Genomic DNA, 15,005 nt, shown 5'->3' on the forward strand with positions numbered 1-15,005 from the left:
GGTGGATATGAATAAGAAAAACGGTTTAAATAAGTGTTGGTCATAAAATTAAAATAAAAGTCACGTGATCTCTGCTGAAGGTTCAGTCAATCTAAAATCTGCCTCTCCCTTTCAACTGATACCATGTGATGAAATGCCTACAGCATTTATGTTTATTCCAGTACCACAGTTTAAGTGAAGCTTTCAGTAAAGTTTTACTTTCATGCATTCACACTGATCAGGCAGAAATGACAAAGGATGGCCAAGGGTAAGGTAACTGACCTTGTATTGTCGCCAGGGTGCTGTTACTCATCAGAGCAGGACTGAGCGCGCCCCCAAGTGTCCCTGGGTTTAGACTAAATAAGGCACCTCTGCAGAGAGAGAGAAAAAGAAGTTAACATAAATATAGATTCATTTAGTGTCAGTTTTCTATAACAAAGATACGTTACTGCTGTTTTTTTAACCTTGTGCCAAGTGACTGTCCTGGTATCTACCCTCTGTAGTTTTCTGCAGGGAGCCTGTAGTAGAAGGACCTGCAGGCTATGAGTAGTACAGGGACAACATCATCACCCAGGTACTGCCTTGCTACTTTTACAAGACATTATCTAGGTTTGCAAAACATTACAATTAATGCTTTTTTGCATAGACTGCAGCATTACCTTTTCAGCTTTCCAGTAGTAATAGCATTCTCTTTGCTTCCTAACTCTTGGCAGAAAACAGAAATACCTGATATATAAGGGAGCAAGCAACACACCCTTACACCTACGAGACAATACTGGTGATTGGGTAATTTGCCCTGAGCTGTAATGCAAGGAAATGGAGAGAAAATCCTAAACTCTGTGTAAGGTCCAAGTTATGACACAAAGCTTCTCTTTAACCATGTAGATAACGATCTAGGTCAATACCGGTTGGGTTCCTTTATAAATTGCAAGGGGTTTCATGAGTCAGAAGCAAGATATTTTTTTTAGCCAAGGGTGGCATTATGGTCCTCACTGCAAGGGTTTCATTCCTCCTACTGATCACTGATGCAAGTGGCATTTGCATCTCATACTTCTGAGACCTAAAAGTAACTTAAGGGTTCCCCTAGGGCAGGGGTGTCAAACTCAAATACACAGAGGGCCTGAAAAAAAAAACTTAGGCCAAGTCGGTGACCAAACTAGAAATTTAATGAAAGTTTACTACTTCATCCATAACTAACAAAAGCAAACCCCTCTACACACACTTTCTATCTATGCAGGCTGTGTGTTGTTCATTCTCTCACATCACAAGTTTGTCTGACACTAAATATTACACTAGGCAGTCTCTAATTATTTTAAACAAACACAATGCCCCTGGTAGTCATGCACCATGTGACCATTGCCTAGGCTTTGTGTCACATGATGGGTGTACTGCAATAATGTATTGCATATATTGAAAATGATGATGTGAGGTGGTAACGAGGGCAGGCGGGCCAGATGTAATTCATTTTTCGGAATTCTTTGGGGGGGCCAAAAAAAAAGGACCTTGAGGGCCAGAGTTTAACACCCCTGCCTTTGGGTAAAGAGAAGTAAAGAGTGAAGACAGTAAATCTAGGCAATCATCAGATTGAAGCCAGTGAGGTAAAAAGGAAAAGGAAGACAGTTTTACCCATTACACCAGGCCTTGTAAGGAATTATTTTGTCTTTTTCTAAATCAGTTTTCAGTTCTAAAAAAGTAGTGTGTGATTTATTCTTTTTTGCCGCATGGGTCATGTGTCTTTTTTACTTTATTAAGTAACTACGTAACGTTATTACTAGGTTGGCTGTTGCAGAAACTACGCAATCTCGAATTAATTGTACAATTCCCATTTTCCAGAAAGGCTTACAAAATCTGCACTAGGAGTGTAAACTGCATCAAGCTTATCCTTACCCAGCGGCAAACTGTGAGGGTGCCATCAGCCCAGGGTTCAGCCCTGCTGCAGCGGCCATGGCAGCTAGGCTTGCGTTGGAGGGCAATTGCGCTGCTCCCTGTAGTGCTGTGGCAGCCGCCGTGTGGATTCCAGAAGCAGTCACCATCACTTGGCCGGTGCTCAAGGGAGAAGTGATTGGAGTGGAGGTGGTGTGCGTTGTACTAGATTCACTAGCACTGGATGCTTCAGGAGCTGTCGCAGAGGCGGACGGGGAAGGGCTCAGTGACGGGGATGTCAAGTTAGACGATACTGGAGGTGCAGTAGATATCACAGTTGCCGTGTTGGCAGTGGGAGTCCCTGTTGTGCCTAAAATGAAACATAAGGTAAATTTTAGCAATCAGGAAATCTGATTTAAAGTGCACCTAGCTTAATATATACATTTATAAATATACTTTATTTAATAATGCATACAAGTAAACATACTGTAAGACAGATATACACTTTGCAAAAATGCTGCAACATATTACACATTTCAACATATTTAATTGATAATTGGCTGAAAGTGGTATGACAATGTTGTATAGCTTCAAAGTATGGCCGAATCTTACCTGGGACAGAGTAGCTGGTGACTGCTGTTGCAGCACTGGTTAGAGGAAGGACTGGGTTTACAGTCAATGTGTTTGCTGCAGTACTGGTCACAAGGCTTGGTGTAGAGGCCACCTACAAAGAAAGGATTCAGCGTTAATTAGTTTGACACCCAATGTGCAGAGGTCACAAGGTTCATGATTCAGGGAACATGCCATATGCCCGCAAAATACAAAACCAATCATTTGGTATATTTGGCACCCAAGAGATGAACACCAACCAAGCCATCTACCAAGTTTAAAACATTTTGTCCTTATACTTTATGAGAACCTGACAAATTGTAGGAAATGACGATGATATTTTGTTAAGGGTGGAGGATCGAGAATGGTCTCCTTTGTAGCACTGATCCATGTCAGAAAAGTGCCGTACATCAGACCCCAGGCTTGCTAGGGGTTGAAGCAAGGCAGACCTGGGCAATACACCTTACAGACAAGCCAGCAATTGTAACACTCATACTTCTGCAAACAAATTCAATTTAAAATGAATTGAATTTCTATATTGGTTTGTTTCACCATTGACATTGCTTCTTCCATAAGGTGCATCTTTGTCTGCATGCCAAGAATTGCACATTGTGGGAAAATACATGTATTCATCATTCATTGGGCCTGATTTGTTAAAGCTCTCCAAGGCTGCAGAGGATACACTTTCATAAGTGAAGTTGGGTGATCCAGCTAACGTATAATTGACTCGGTCGAGGATTGAAAACATTTGCTGACAAATAGCAAGTGACTTTGATGAAATCCATTGCAGGTTTGCTGGGAGACCCAGCTTCACTGTTGAAATCTTATCCTGTCCAGCTTTGGAGAGCTTTATTAAATCATGGCCATTATCCTAATCTGTATATTTGGTACTGATTTACTGCTGACGGCCTCCATTGTACATTTACTATGTCTTGCATGCCTGTAAATCCCTTGCATATGGTTTGTTTTTATTGAAAAGCAAAGAAAAGGGATTTCCAAAAAGAAAAATAAAAAAACACCCCAATGTCTCTTTTTCTGCTACCATTTGTACAAAATAGTAAAATTTAGCCAAAATCTTCTGATTTTTGTCACAGTTCCAGGGATGTAAAACAAAAAGTTTTGCTTTTGTCCTTGTTTATCAGTCCATCAGCACAGAATAATAAGCCATTTTGAGGGGACAGATGAGCTGGTACATCTGCCATAAACCAGCCGGCATTTTATAGTCCTACAGAGAGGCGGGTGGAGGGGACACCTGACATACTGTACAAGGCGCAGCATTAGGCCCTATGTACATCGAGGTGACACATCCATCACCTGCACTTATTCGCTGACAGCGACCACCTGCTCCTCGGCTCAATTACCTCAACTGAACCGCCAACACAGCTGTAAGAGCGGAGGTATTTCTAATATACTGACATGTGACCACCAGATAAATCACCTGTAACAATTTACTGTTCTCTTGCAGAGATTAGAAGCTTTTATTTCACAATAAGGCAGGAACTAAGTACAGAAAGATGCGCTGAAGTGACAATAGATAAAGACTGTATATGAACAATTCGCTAAAAAAAACAAAGGTAAAAAAAGGGTTCAGAAACCCTAAAATACTGAAAAAAAGATTTTCAGGCTCATGAGAGGTTGCTGTCAGTGTGATGGGAGATTAGCTGTGTGCTAGAAAACTGGGGAATAATATCTTCACAGCTTTCAGCTCTAAAATGACAAACATTTTTGGAAAAAATATGCAATAGGAGTCTATTTATGAAGGGGCAAACAGCACTAGAAAATGAGACATGCATCGAAATGAAGCATAATTATCAATGCATTGTGTATCTCCCCTCCTACTGTGTGTAACTTCCCCTACCTTAATATCAATGTACAGCTTTGTGTAATATGTTGGTGCTATATAAATCCTGTTTAATAGTAATAATATTAATAATTACGATGAGTTTTTTTTTTTTAATTGTATCTGTTATAATGAGTTTTTGTGCATGTTTGGAAATATCATAAGATATGATTATGGGTGAAAAAAAAAGTAAAAAGTGTGCTGCTATGTATTTTTTAGCTTATCTAAAAAAAGTTTAACAGCAGTGCACAAGGCACATTAATTGCATAAAGCGGTGTGTTAAAAAAAATAAAAAACAAATGCACCACACTGCAAATCATTAGTGGATTTTAAAAACCTTAACCAAACCCTGTATATTGAGAATGAGCCCTTAATGCACATTACTGCTACACACAAGTTGTGTTAGGATACCATTGATTATGAATGACATTACCAAGTGTGATATGTTCAGGTGTCAACGTGATTCTGGACATGTAGCGTATTTCTGGATAAAAGTCACAGCCCTGGACGTAAACCCTATTCCTCAAAACAGCATAACTTTAACCTGCTGTTAAACAGAACCCAATCCTTCCTTCCCCTAACATTCTGAATATCTTACCAAAGGAGTCGGACTTGGGAACATTGCTTTAATGGGAGAAGAACTGGATCCTCCATTGCTTGGAGGGTTGATCCTTTTCTCCTTCTGACGTCTGTTGCAGAACCAAACACGGATCACCTCCTTTTCCATGTGCAGCTGGTCGGCAATCATGGTAATCTCCTCCGAGGTAGGCTTTGGGTTCTGAGATAGAAATAGGACAGTTTGAAGAAGTTTAGGACTTTGGCTGTCACACATGAGGTATTTTTTTTTCAACCATTTACATTTTCAGACAGATATGGAAAAAACACACATCAGGAAAAAAGGAGAGTCATTTTCTAAAACCTTAAGATAAAATCATATTGATACAAAGAGAACGTGGCAATCTTTTAAACACACTTGTAATGATTTACTAAAGGCATATAGGCAATTCATTTAGCACAGTGAATATTCTACTTAGCTCAGGAAATGAGGTGAAGCTATGCTCCTGCAACCATTCAATCATGTGCAAGCTTTTTTTTTCCCCATTTACTTGCACCTGATTGGGTATTCTTTGCAAAGTAGATTTTCACTACATTCACCAAGCCATGTGAATTATTTCTTGCAAGGCAATAATTCACCTTGCTAAGTGAACAACCTACATTGCTTTAATAATTCAGCCCCAATTATGCCATATAACATCCAAGAAAGCACATTGCAGGCTTTTGCTCAGCCTAACCCATCAGGTCATTATGACCAGGTTTGGTGATCGGCTTTGGGTTCGACCCGAACACTGGTAATTTGGACTGACTTGAAAAAAGCCGAACATTGCCAAGGTTTGGTGATCAGATTCTGAACCTAGGGCAACGACAAATATGTTATACCTGTCATTATCTTTCATTTACTACTGTAATTTAACGATGTGTATTCCTGTCAATTGCTGTTTAAAGAAAATAAAAATAAAGGAGTCAAAGCTGAACTCCAGGCAAACTGCTAGATACAAGATGTGTATATATAAGGAGGTTGTTTTACTTGCCAAATAATTTGTATTTTACATAAATCTGCCCCATATCAGTAGGCAGGAGACCATGTTTGTCTCTGCTGCAGTACAGTAATATTGAGAGAGCTCTCTTCCAGCCTTTACCTGTGCAGGGAAAGAAGCAGCAGACTGATAAGTTGATTTTTTTTTTCTGCTGCTTCTCCTTTTTCCAGTCTAAACTGTATTGCACAGAAGATTGCAATAGGCTGATAGCAGCAATTCAGGTACCTACACCGCTTCCATTTAAAAAAAAATTGTGTAATACCAAATTACACAGGTAAAGCGGTTTGTGTCTTTTACATATTCCTAGATATCAGTTTTAATATATATATATATATATATTTATTTATTTTTTTTTTTTTTTTTATTTATTTTTTTTAAGAGACACATACCTCCAGGAAACTCTTCTCTAAGGCCACGCGTATGTTGGTCTCAATGCTGGTGCGTTTTTTCCTCCTGCGGTTTAGCCCCTCGATCCCGTGACCTGGGGAATTCATTACGTTCGGGCTCGAGAGAGCAGAATCTGACGTGATGTTTTCTGGCCGAAAGAAAGAGACATCTACGTAACTTGCAGGGGTCAGTCACACAAAGACTGAAAGTCAAAACATTCACGTGGTATTAAAGTTAAATGCTCAACTAATAAATATTCGCTACTTATTCTTAGCATTTGATAAAACTTTTTGTAACTCGCATATGCACGACTTTTCTAGAGCTGCACCGACTCTCTGGAATAGTCTTCCTCATCCTACTTAAAAGAGCTCTCAAAATCCATTTTTTCTTCTTCTGTCTCTTAAACCCTCACTACTCACCGACAATATCTATATTGTGTATATCCCCCCACCTCCGAGATTGTAGGCTCTTCTGGGCAGGGTGTTCTGTGTCACTGTCTGTCATCTGCAACCCCTTTTTTATGTACAGTGCTGCGTAATATGTCAGCGCTACATAAATACAGTTTAACAATAATAACAAATTCCTCAGTTTTATTTTAAGGGTTAAAACCAGCCAAATTGTTTTAATTTGTAGTATCACAGCCATAACAAGTAATTAATAGAGAGGAAATTCACTCATAAAACAGATGTCACTTGAACGGGTGACCCCATTGGAATTTTTCCCCCTCTATTCCTGTTCAAGTGGCAACCACAAAATTTTGGATTCTGCATCAACATAACAAAAAACTACTTTCCTAATCATCTTGTAGTTATATCCTAGATGCTGCGCACATATCACTTGTAGAATTACAAACCCTCTTCAGTATCATACAGCAAAGAGAAATTACAGGGAGAAAGACTTTGCAGCTTATCAACTTTACTGTATAATGGAAATGACAAATATAAGATTCAGTACACACAATTCTGTAGATGTTATAGTACATAAGTGTTATGTCCCACGTTCTCTGACACAAAGATTCTCTTACCTGCATCATTAAGCCACTTTTCCAACAGAGGCTTTAACTTGCACATGTTTTTAAAGCTGAGGTTCAAGGCTTCAAAGCGTGAAATAGTAGTTTGGCTAAAGTCATTTCCATAGAGTTTGCCCATAGCAAGCCCAACATCACCCTAAAGGGAGAAAAAAAATCAGTGCTTTGAACAGAGGAACTTACCAGAAAAAAATGCAATCATTCAATAAAATTAGCTGATGCCTAACAGAGTAAAAATAGCAATATCCAAATGAACGAACAGTTTAAATAGGGTAATTACATTCTATTTGCGTCAAAAAATTGGGTGAGCAAACAAGTACAGTATTTTACAGATAGAACATTTGTAAAAGGATTTAAACTGGTGGTCAATGAGATGAAGATCAGTGCAGGTAGAGACCTATTTTACTAAATAAAAAGAAGGCTCCTTGTATTGGTAGTCACTGCTAAGAATGCCTGGTATATGAGTAGACACTGGAAAGAATGCTCCTTACACTGGTGTTTACTGGGTGAAGAATGCATCACATGTTGGTGGTCCCTGTAAAGAATGCATCATATGCTGGTGGTCCCTGTAAAGAATGCATCATACGTTGGTGGTCACTGGGAAGAATCTCACTTATATTGGTAGTCACTGGGAAGAAGGCCCACCTTTCAGATAGCTAAAAAGCTAACTAGTGCCAGTGATAACTTATCTGAAAAAAGGCTGCTCATTGCCGAAAGAACATCTAGCTGCCCTTAAAAAAAACCTTGTCTAAGAAAGTTTGATCTTGAAGCTGAAGTACATATATTCAATAAAAAAAACACATGAAGAAAACCTTATTTTTAATTAGATAGATAACAGAAGAGGCTCCACACAGCTGCTCTGTAAGACTACAGGGCCCTTTTTAAGCCATTCTCTAATTACAGAGATTTGATTTTTAAGCAGTATGTAAAACAGATCAGCCACTTGGTGGTGCTCAGCTACAGATTTAGCATTCCTGATGGGAGAGAAATGCTAAGCATCCGGCAGAAAGTTATAAGCGCCTCAAAGTTAATTTGTATGTGAATGTGCACTAAGGGCGATGAATTGCTTCAGACGTTTAATACACCTTTGTGCAGTCCTGACTTTGCTAAATTGTCTGACGCTTTTAAGATGTGTAATTAGGATTTTTTTTTAAAGGTTACGTTCTTCAGAACCGCTTTTAGGTGTATTAACCTTTAAGCCTGAAATGGTACATTTTGTGAGCGGGAAGCATGCGGGGCAAGCGGCGCGGTACAATTGTAAAAGCGGGGTGCCTGCTGTGAAAAACACTGAGGCTTTTAAAACTATAGGGCATGATGGAAACTGCTGTTTTATTATGTGACGTCTCCCCACGCAGGGGGCTGAGAGATCAGCTTGTTAAATGGCTGCCCGGTCGGAATGAAGTACTTTAGCTCCCCCACCACGACCCCTACCCACCCCATTTCGAGTCTCCCATTCAAGTCACCTGAGTGAAACCAAGTTTGATGCGTCTTTGTTTAAACGTCTTTGCAAACTGTTCGAGCTCCTCCAGGTCGCTGGGCTCTTCCAGGCTTGGAGTGTCGATTCGCTTTGGTGTCGTCTGGCTCTGTGGAAGATGTTGTACAGGGGTCGCAGCTATTGTGCGTGTGGGGGTTGCTGGCTGTAGAGAGAACAACAAAAAGCTTATGAAATATCCTTATACCAATGGTTGATCTAGTACTATGGCATCACTAGGGTTGGTGTGACCCAATGGTAACTCTTGGTGTTGGACCCCTACCACAAACAACCTCCTACACAAGACCATACCCTTAGTTATGGTAACCATTTTAAAGGTTGCTGTGTTTGTTTGTTTTTTATAGGTTTTTCTCCCTTTAGTATTACCTGCTGATCCTCCAAATAACATACTGTTTCTGGGTGGCTACACTAATTTTGCCCTGTATTAATGGAAGGAGTTATGGTTGTCACCCACCCAGGACCATATGCATTCATTCTCCGCACATGCAGGGGAAGCTGGGATTGCATGGTATCCCGTCAATCAAAGCTGAGCTGTGCATGTGCAGTTGAGCTTTTTTAAAAGATACCCCGTGGGATCAATCAGGTGAGATAAATTATGGCAGAAGGGACATTGCCTGTACCTTCATGCAATAATGACCTGCCTGATCATGTATTCTTAAAAGTGGAACTTTAATTAGCTTTAAGGGCTTCTCCAAGAAAGATAAAGTTTGGCTCCAAGTTTTGCTGCTATGAAAGAGAGTCAAGAGAATTGTGAAGTCTGAGCCCTTATATTAAAGATGCTTGTACCTGGACATAGATTGATGCCACATTTAGTAGGATAGGTCATTTGTAGGACCTCTCTGATCTGTTTCCCCACAATTATTTCAGAATTTAGAAGAAAATGACAAAAACATCCAGTAATAATATATTAGTGTTATACACTGCTCATCATTGTTAGGTACAGCTTGCAGGTATAAAGAAGTTGCTAGAAGCCATTACCGTTATTCATTTTGTACTCTGAATTAGCAGCCTTGTATGCAGAAGAATGCACAAGAATAATAAGAATCATATTTCACACAGAGATGTAATAATGTGGATGGTAACAGTGTTGGAACTTGGAAAAGTTAATGAGAAATCGCACAGGGAACTGACCTGTGAGGTGAGGGTGATGCTTGGTTGAGACTGCAGGAGGTTGGCTTGGCTTTGCTGAGGTAGCTGTGTTAAGAGATTCTGTGCCTGCAGAAGGCCTGTGGGGAGGGAAGACAAAATAAAGAATACGGTGATGCACCAGTATTTATCAAATTAAAAACTTAATTCACTAGAGATCGGTGACATTGCAGAGAATGCAGCCTATATATTCATTAGAGATTGGTGGCATTGCAGAGAATGCAGACTATCCATTCACTAGAGATTGGTGACATTGCAGCCTATCTATTCACTGGAGATTGGTGACACTGCAGAGAATGCAGCCTATCCATTCACTAGAGTCCAATGACAAAGTAAAAACATGAGACTCTGAAAATTTTTTACCTTGTTGCCCCTGCGGCGTCTGTGAGATGATAAATTGCGCTGGCGGCAGGCTGGTCGTCGGGTGCACCAATACAAACTGCTGCAAGTTCAGATTTTGCTGCTGAAGTTGCTGTAACTGCTGCAGGTCCTAAAGGCAGAAACATGTAGTTACACAAACAGCCACACAGACTAAGTCCCAGATGGTGACCGTTCAGGAGCCCCACACTCACCTGTGCAATCTGTATTGGTTGGGAAAGGGGGATCTGTGTCATCGGAGTAGCAGCAGAGGCTGAGATGGTGGCTCCGGCCGCGCTGTGTTGCTGGCTTGCGGAGTGTTGCACTGCAGCGGCCAGCAACTGTGCCTGTGCCTGCTGGAGCAACAACTGTTGCTGAGCTGGCGTCAGTGTTAACTGCAAGACAAAATAAACAAGAAAAGATATAGGTTAATTCACTAGTGATATAGAAGCAGTAAAAAAAAAACCTTTATTTTAAAAAGTGTGCTAGATTTTTTCCTAAAGCCTGCATGCTCTGAGAGCACAGCTAAATTTATTCTGCGGAGCTATAGGCACCTTCCTTCATGTCTGGTGGGAATGCCCCATGGTTAGACGCCTCTGGATACGGGTTTATACCCATCTAAGAACTGTATTACAAGCTCTTCTACACGGACCCATTCCCGCCTTGTGTAGGCATTCACGCAAACTGGTTTCCTTTGTTTTTCTAGGCACAAGACAGGAGATAGCCATGGCGTGGAAAGTAACCCACACTAAAATTCTTGGCGGTCCTGTCCAAGGTCACTGATACTACGATCCTGGAGAGGATGATCACTATAACTAGAGATTCCCTTCCTAGTTTTTTCTAGGTATATACGCCGTGGCTGGACCACCATAGTACACCAGATCTAAATACCAAGTTATGATTTGTGGATTTACTGATTAATTCTCAGTTTATATGTGTTACTAATAGACCACGGAAACCCTACCCTACCAGTTTCCCGATTCATTCCCCTTCTGCGCTTATTACTCGAATCCCAGATGGTTTAGATAGGTTTTTACTTTCAGAATTAGCTATTATGTGTTGATAACTGTTTCATTGTGTGTTCATCTTTTGTTGATGTGATTCCCCCAATGTTTCGTACTATTTAAAAAGCTGAAAAACTCAATAAAAATTTATTGAAAATAAAAGCCTTCATGCTTGCTGACTTGTAAATGACAAACCATTCGTCATTTACTCTAAGATCAGGGTCTGTCCCACCATTAAGTCATTAAGCTGTGTATGTACGCTGATGTGGGGCAACAAGGAAGATATAATCTCCATTTCCATCCATCCTGGTAATCATACTATTGGAGTGCATAACATTAGTTGTATAAAATCAGCACGTATGCCTATTCCATTTAAACTGATGTGTTCAATGACTGTTGGTGAGCCTTGATGGGGGTTGCCTTTGAAATGCCAATGAGGACAAATCTAGCAGGATGACTCCAGCTGGGTGTTGAAGCCAAAGAACCAGAAGAAAGATAACACCTTCTTGAACAGGAAGATCACACCATACCAGTTGTAAGTTATGGGGGTTGTGTATGGAACGATCTACTTCAAAGATCAATCACCCTACCTGGTTTATAAACATCACTGCTATCTGATGGACCCAAAAAGGAGCCTGGACTCAGGACGGGTCAGAGGACTTGCCCCAGCAGTTCGACAGTGACATCTACTGGAGATCACCTGCAGGCACATATGAACAGTGTATTTCCAGAAGTGGGGTTAGGAGGAGTAAGAGGTGGATGCATGGGAAGCTAAGTGTGATATGGGGTCCTGGCTAAATTAAAAGGGACAACAGACCCCAATCTCTCTCTTGGAGCCAAGCCAGGGTACAGGATATAGAGGACGCACTCTTTGCGAAATGTATAATTTTACTTTGTCTTTGTAACCATTATATAGCTTGGGGCAAACTTTGAAAACAACGGTCCCGCCACTGAACGGTCCCAAGAGATAATTGTTTTATGAATGAGCCCCCAATTAATGCAAAGTGAAGCATGGCCTGATTGGCTTTTCTAACAATGAAGCCTGGAAGAGTGTGGCTCATTAATTCTACACGCTGATATGATTTACTGAAATGTTGACAACCACAGCCAGTGATGTCAGCGGTGCAGTTACAACCACAGTATTCAAAAGCAAAGACTATATATAGGTTGTCTGAGATTGGAAAACCGACGTCTACATCAGTGAAAATTAAAGAATGGATTACATGAATTGCAAACCAGTAACAACTATGGCTAGGCTATGGGCATTCAAATATTTACATATACTCCAAAGGCAGGAAATAGGACCCCTTGGGTAAACTGAGAAAGTCCAGAGGTGGAAATCAGAGTGTTGAGATCAGCCTCAAGGACATCATTTCTCCTTGAATGAATTTTGAAAATTAATTACTCCACTGTGCTTACAGCTACAGAGATCAGTGTGAGTTTGTTTACCTGGTCACAGGTTGATTTTAAACTGCTGGTGCCTAGCCTAAGGACTGCATGTGGCTCTTGAGTACTTTCTGTACAGCCTCGGGGCCCCAGTAATCTGTGGCAAATGTTTTTCTGCTTAGCTGGTTACACAGGCCAGCAAAGGAAACACATTTGGACCAGCTAATTGGGTGTTTCTTGACCTTTTAACACAGGGGAACACTTGAAATAACTTTCAGGTCTTAGGAACCCCTGTTATAATCCACAGCGCTCAGTATATTATTGCAGTGGTCAGTAGGAAGAATTTCTCTTACATTGCTAGCCATTGGGAAGAATGTCAGCCTTACAGATAGGCAAAAAGATTATTGTTGTCCCTTAAACTGACCTGAGAGGCACAAACTGCTTTTTGCTCAAGGAACCCCTAGCAACCTCTAGAGGAACCCGGGTTGAGAAACACCGGGGTTTAACACCAAACCATTTAACACTAATGCATGTTAAATGGTTTGGTGTTTGGGTGGGACATGTAGGGAGCACAAACATTTGAAAGAATGCAGAGGGATCACAAATTGACTAATGGTAGTAGCAGCCTCATGTTTCACCCATGTTTCTCAACCAGAGTTCCTCCAAAGGTGGCTAGGGGTTACTTGAGCCCAATTTGTGCCTCTGAGGTCAGTGTAAGTGACACCAATGATCTTTTTGGCCATCTGTAAGGGTGGCATTCTTCCCACTGGCCAGCAATGCATAAGTCATTCTTCCTACTAACCACCACACTAATGTACTCTGAGCTATGGATATAGTAATTAAAGCAGGGGCTCCATAAAAGTAATTTTAAGGGTTCCCCCCCCATGTTAAAAAAGTCTGTGTTACAGATCTCAGGTTTGTCTCTTGCACTTTTCAATTTCTTCTTATACCAATAGAACGTGCTAACAGAACTCCGGCGGCTTTCTTTAAACACAGCATGACCACAGTCACTGACCATCTATATGTCTACCATTAGAAGAAGAGACCAATATTAAGATGTACGTGTATATGCCTATTTAAATCCCCAACAATTGCAAAAATGTATTTTCTTCCGTACGTTCTAGGGTTCTCCTTTACACCTTGGGTAATGTATTCCGCTATCACAGACGGAGCCACCTAAATGGAATTGCAGGACTGTAAAGCAGCAGTATAGGGATTATAACCTCTTTAGATGCAAACAGATTCCGCACCCAGTCTTTATTGTCGCTGAGAAATGGGAAAACAGCAGGTTGTGTTAGAAGCGGGCTCCGTGAATCATTCAAAGTCCTTTACAGTGTGTTCTTGAGAGAAGTGTGAGAAATATGTATAATTTTTCATAACATAGGAAAATGTCAGTGTGAAGAAAATAGCATGCTCCAGCCTTTAGATTGTTACCTTCAGCCAGCGCCGGGGATTTACACGCTATAAGACGGAGGGGGGACCGTGCCGAAATTATACATTTCATGTCCGGGCTTTTAACGCGACTTAAGCAGCTATATTCTTATAAATCAGTCTTAAAGTGCACCTGTCACCTGCTATGTAGATAAAGCCAGTCTGTGAGCTGAGCAGCAGCCATAACTGCTGCCATTTTGTATCTCACTATGACACCAATGGAAACATTTCAATATACAATGCAGCAGTTGACCAAACTGATTGTTATAGAGATCCTCCACAGTGTAAAAGAAAGACTGGGTTAACACCACACCAGTTAAATGTTCACTGCCATTCATTATCAATGGGACCCAAATGCTTATATCAAGAACAAATGTACCTGCCCATTAATGCAACGAAAAGATAAGAATGCAATGTTGGACCCCCAAAAAATGTGTTGCCAATTTGGCAATATGGCCTGTTTGTAAAGAAAAGCCATGACACTGCTTACACACTATTGACCTTGTGGGGTCCCAGTAACCGAGGAATTGTCAGCATGGCATATATTAATATTATTAGTATTTATATAGCGCCATCATATTACGCAGCGCTATACAAAGTCTATAGTCATATCACTAGCAGTCTCTCAATCTAACAATCTAATGTCCCTACTAAAGTCATATGACTTTAATACAGTCTAAGGTAATTTTTTTTGGGGAAGCCAATTAACCTAATGGCATGTTTTTGGGATGTGGGAAGAAACAAGAGTAACCGTAGGAAACCCACGCAAACAGGGGGAGAACCTGCAAACTCCTTCCAGATAGTGTCCTGGCTGAGAATCAAACCTGGGACCCAGCGCTGCAAAGGCCAGAGTGCTAACTACTGAGCCACCATGCTGCCCATAGGTATA

The 15,005-nt window shown here is 40.7% G+C and overlaps 1 protein-coding gene across 6 annotated transcripts in view; it reads right to left on the reverse strand.

The window, feature by feature from the left end:
- POU2F1 (POU class 2 homeobox 1) overlaps positions 1-15,005 on the reverse strand; it is a 110,646-nt gene that overhangs the window by 5,225 nt on the left and 90,416 nt on the right. For 2 of the 6 annotated variants that reach the window (XM_072398377.1, XM_072398373.1), the window contains 10 exons: positions 10,511-10,690; positions 10,302-10,428; positions 9,924-10,018; positions 8,764-8,937; positions 7,298-7,439; positions 6,276-6,442; positions 4,890-5,069; positions 2,455-2,566; positions 1,867-2,212; positions 262-350 (listed from right to left, as the gene is read on the reverse strand). In XM_072398377.1, coding sequence (XP_072254478.1) covers positions 262-350; positions 1,867-2,212; positions 2,455-2,566; positions 4,890-5,069; positions 6,276-6,442; positions 7,298-7,439; positions 8,764-8,937; positions 9,924-10,018; positions 10,302-10,428; positions 10,511-10,690 — 1,612 coding nt within the window. The remainder of the gene's footprint in view (positions 1-261; positions 351-1,866; positions 2,213-2,454; positions 2,567-4,889; positions 5,070-6,275; positions 6,443-7,297; positions 7,440-8,763; positions 8,938-9,923; positions 10,019-10,301; positions 10,429-10,510; positions 10,691-15,005) is intronic. The other 4 variants (XM_072398375.1, XM_072398378.1, XM_072398376.1 and 1 more) reach the window with 3 other exon arrangements.

The sequence above is a fragment of the Pyxicephalus adspersus genome, chromosome 1 (assembly GCF_032062135.1).
Source record: "Pyxicephalus adspersus chromosome 1, UCB_Pads_2.0, whole genome shotgun sequence".
Classification (NCBI taxonomy): Eukaryota; Metazoa; Chordata; class Amphibia; order Anura; family Pyxicephalidae; genus Pyxicephalus; species Pyxicephalus adspersus.